Source organism: Nicotiana tomentosiformis, chromosome 10 (genome assembly GCF_000390325.3).
Source record: "Nicotiana tomentosiformis chromosome 10, ASM39032v3, whole genome shotgun sequence".
Lineage (NCBI taxonomy): Eukaryota > Viridiplantae > Streptophyta > Magnoliopsida > Solanales > Solanaceae > Nicotiana > Nicotiana tomentosiformis.
Genome location: NC_090821.1, coordinates 79,263,654 through 79,265,652, shown reverse-complemented (window position 1 = coordinate 79,265,652; position 1,999 = coordinate 79,263,654). Strand labels below are relative to the sequence as shown.

The 1,999-nt window shown below is 42.4% G+C and overlaps 1 protein-coding gene across 1 annotated transcript; it reads left to right on the top strand.

Annotated features, from left to right (window-relative positions):
• Nucleotides 1-361: 361 nt before the first annotated feature.
• Nucleotides 362-1,162, top strand: LOC104089197 (uncharacterized). Its single transcript, XM_009594043.2, has one exon. The coding sequence runs from the start codon at nucleotides 362-364 to the stop codon at nucleotides 1,160-1,162; it is 801 nt and encodes a 266-aa protein (XP_009592338.2).
• Nucleotides 1,163-1,999: the final 837 nt, after the last annotated feature.

Here is a 1,999-nt window from a genome sequence, read left to right as displayed (position 1 = left end):
GCTCACAGAGGTTGTTATTGAACAGGCACAAGTTGACAAAGGCAAGGAGAAGGAAATTGAAAAACTTCTAAAGCAGGTGGTGGAAAAGACTCTTAATAAAGAAAATACACCAAGCAGTGTGCAAAAGCTAACTCCTCCACCATTCCCTCAGAGGTTGGCAAAGCAAAAGAAAGATGATCAATACAGGAAATTCATGGAAATGCTCAGATAAATTCATTTGAATATTCCGCTGATGGATGCTTTGAGGGAAATGCCAGGCTATGCAAAAATGATGAAGGACCTGATGTCTTGAAAATTTGACTTCCAGGACCTGTCTACTGTAACTCTGACTCAGACCTATAGTGCGGTAGTTACAAGACCTATGGCTCAAAAATTGTCTGATCCGGATAGTTTCATTAACCCATGCATAATTGGGAGTTATGCTTTTTCTAAAGCATTGTATGACTTGGGATCCAGTATCAAATTGATGCCTTTGGCAATCTACACAAAACTAGATATTGGAAGAGCTAGACCGGCTTTAATGTTGCTCCAACTGGCTGATCACACAGTCAAAAGACCGACAGGAATTCTGGATGATGTGCTTCTCCAAGTGGGGAAGTTTATATTTCCTACAGACTTTGTTATTCTTGATTGTCAAGTGGATGAAGAGATACTAATTATTCTGGGGAGGCCGTTTATAGCCACTGGGAGAGCATTGATTAATTGTGATATTGGAGAGTTAAAAATGAGGTTGAATAATGAAGAAATAATATTCAATTTTCAACAGTCTATGATGAGACCTAGCGAATTTGTGAATTGCTCGCTAGTGGAGGCTGTGAATGTAATACTGGAAGAGGAGGATGAGACCCTTAATGTTAGAGATCCGTTAGAAGCCTGTTTGATGAATTTGGAAGAGATGGATGGTGAAGAGTTAGCGGAGTGGGTCATGGCCCTCGAGGGTCAAGGGTTCTGGAAAAGGGAACCCCAGTTCGATCCCCTACGCTTAGAAGAAAGAGCAACACCACCTGCGAAACCATCGATAGAGGAGCCACCACAGTTGGACCTAAAACCGCTTCCAGCTCACCTCAGGTACGCTTTCTTAGGGCCTAATTCTACTTTACCTGTTATGATATCATCTGGTTTGCTAGTTGTGCAGGTAGAGCAACTCTTACAGGTGTTATAGGAATGTAAGGCTGCTATTGGTTGGACCATGGCAGACATAAAGGGTATCAGCCCAGCCTTTTGCATGCACAAGATTCTCTTGGAAGAAGGGCACAAACATTCCATAGAACATCAACGAAGGATGAACCCGAATATGAAAGAGGTGGTGAAGAAGGAAGTGATTAGGTGGTTAAATGCGGGTATCATCTTCCCCATCTCTGACAGTAACTGGGTCATCCCTGTTCAGTGTGTGCCGAAGAAGGGAGGAATGACGGTTATACAAAATGAGAATAACGAGTTGATCTCGACTCGTATAGTCATGGGGTGGCGAATTTGCATGGATTATCGAAAATTGAACACAGACACCCGGAAAGACCATTTCCCCTTGCCATTCATTGACCAAATGTTGGATAGGTTGGCTAGACGGTCTCACTTATGTTTCTTGGATGGATATCCGGGGTAGAATCAGATCTCAATAGCCCCGGAAGACAGATATAAAACATCCTTTACTTGTCGGTATGGCATCTTTGCCTTTCAGAGAATGCCTTTTGGTCTTTGCAATGCACCGGCTACATTCCAGAGGTGTATGTTAGATATTTTCATGGATATGGTTGAAGATATTATGGAGTTCTTTATGGATTATTTCTCTGTGGTGGGGGATCCATTCGAAGAATGTCTTCACAATTTAAGAAGAGTGCTAAAAAGATGTGTGGAGACAAATTTAGTGTTGAATTGGGAAAAGTGCCATTTTATGGTACAAGAAGGGATATTGTTAGGGCATCGAGTGTGCAGTAAAGGAATTGAGGTCGACCATGCTAAGGTTGACGTGATTGATAAGTTGCCACCGCCCAGTTCGGTC

Bases quoted from the DNA above. Each gene is read 5' to 3' on its own strand.
- LOC104089197 (XM_009594043.2), top strand. From the start codon at position 362: ATGGCTCAAAAATTGTCTGATCCGGATAGTTTCATTAACCCATGCATA.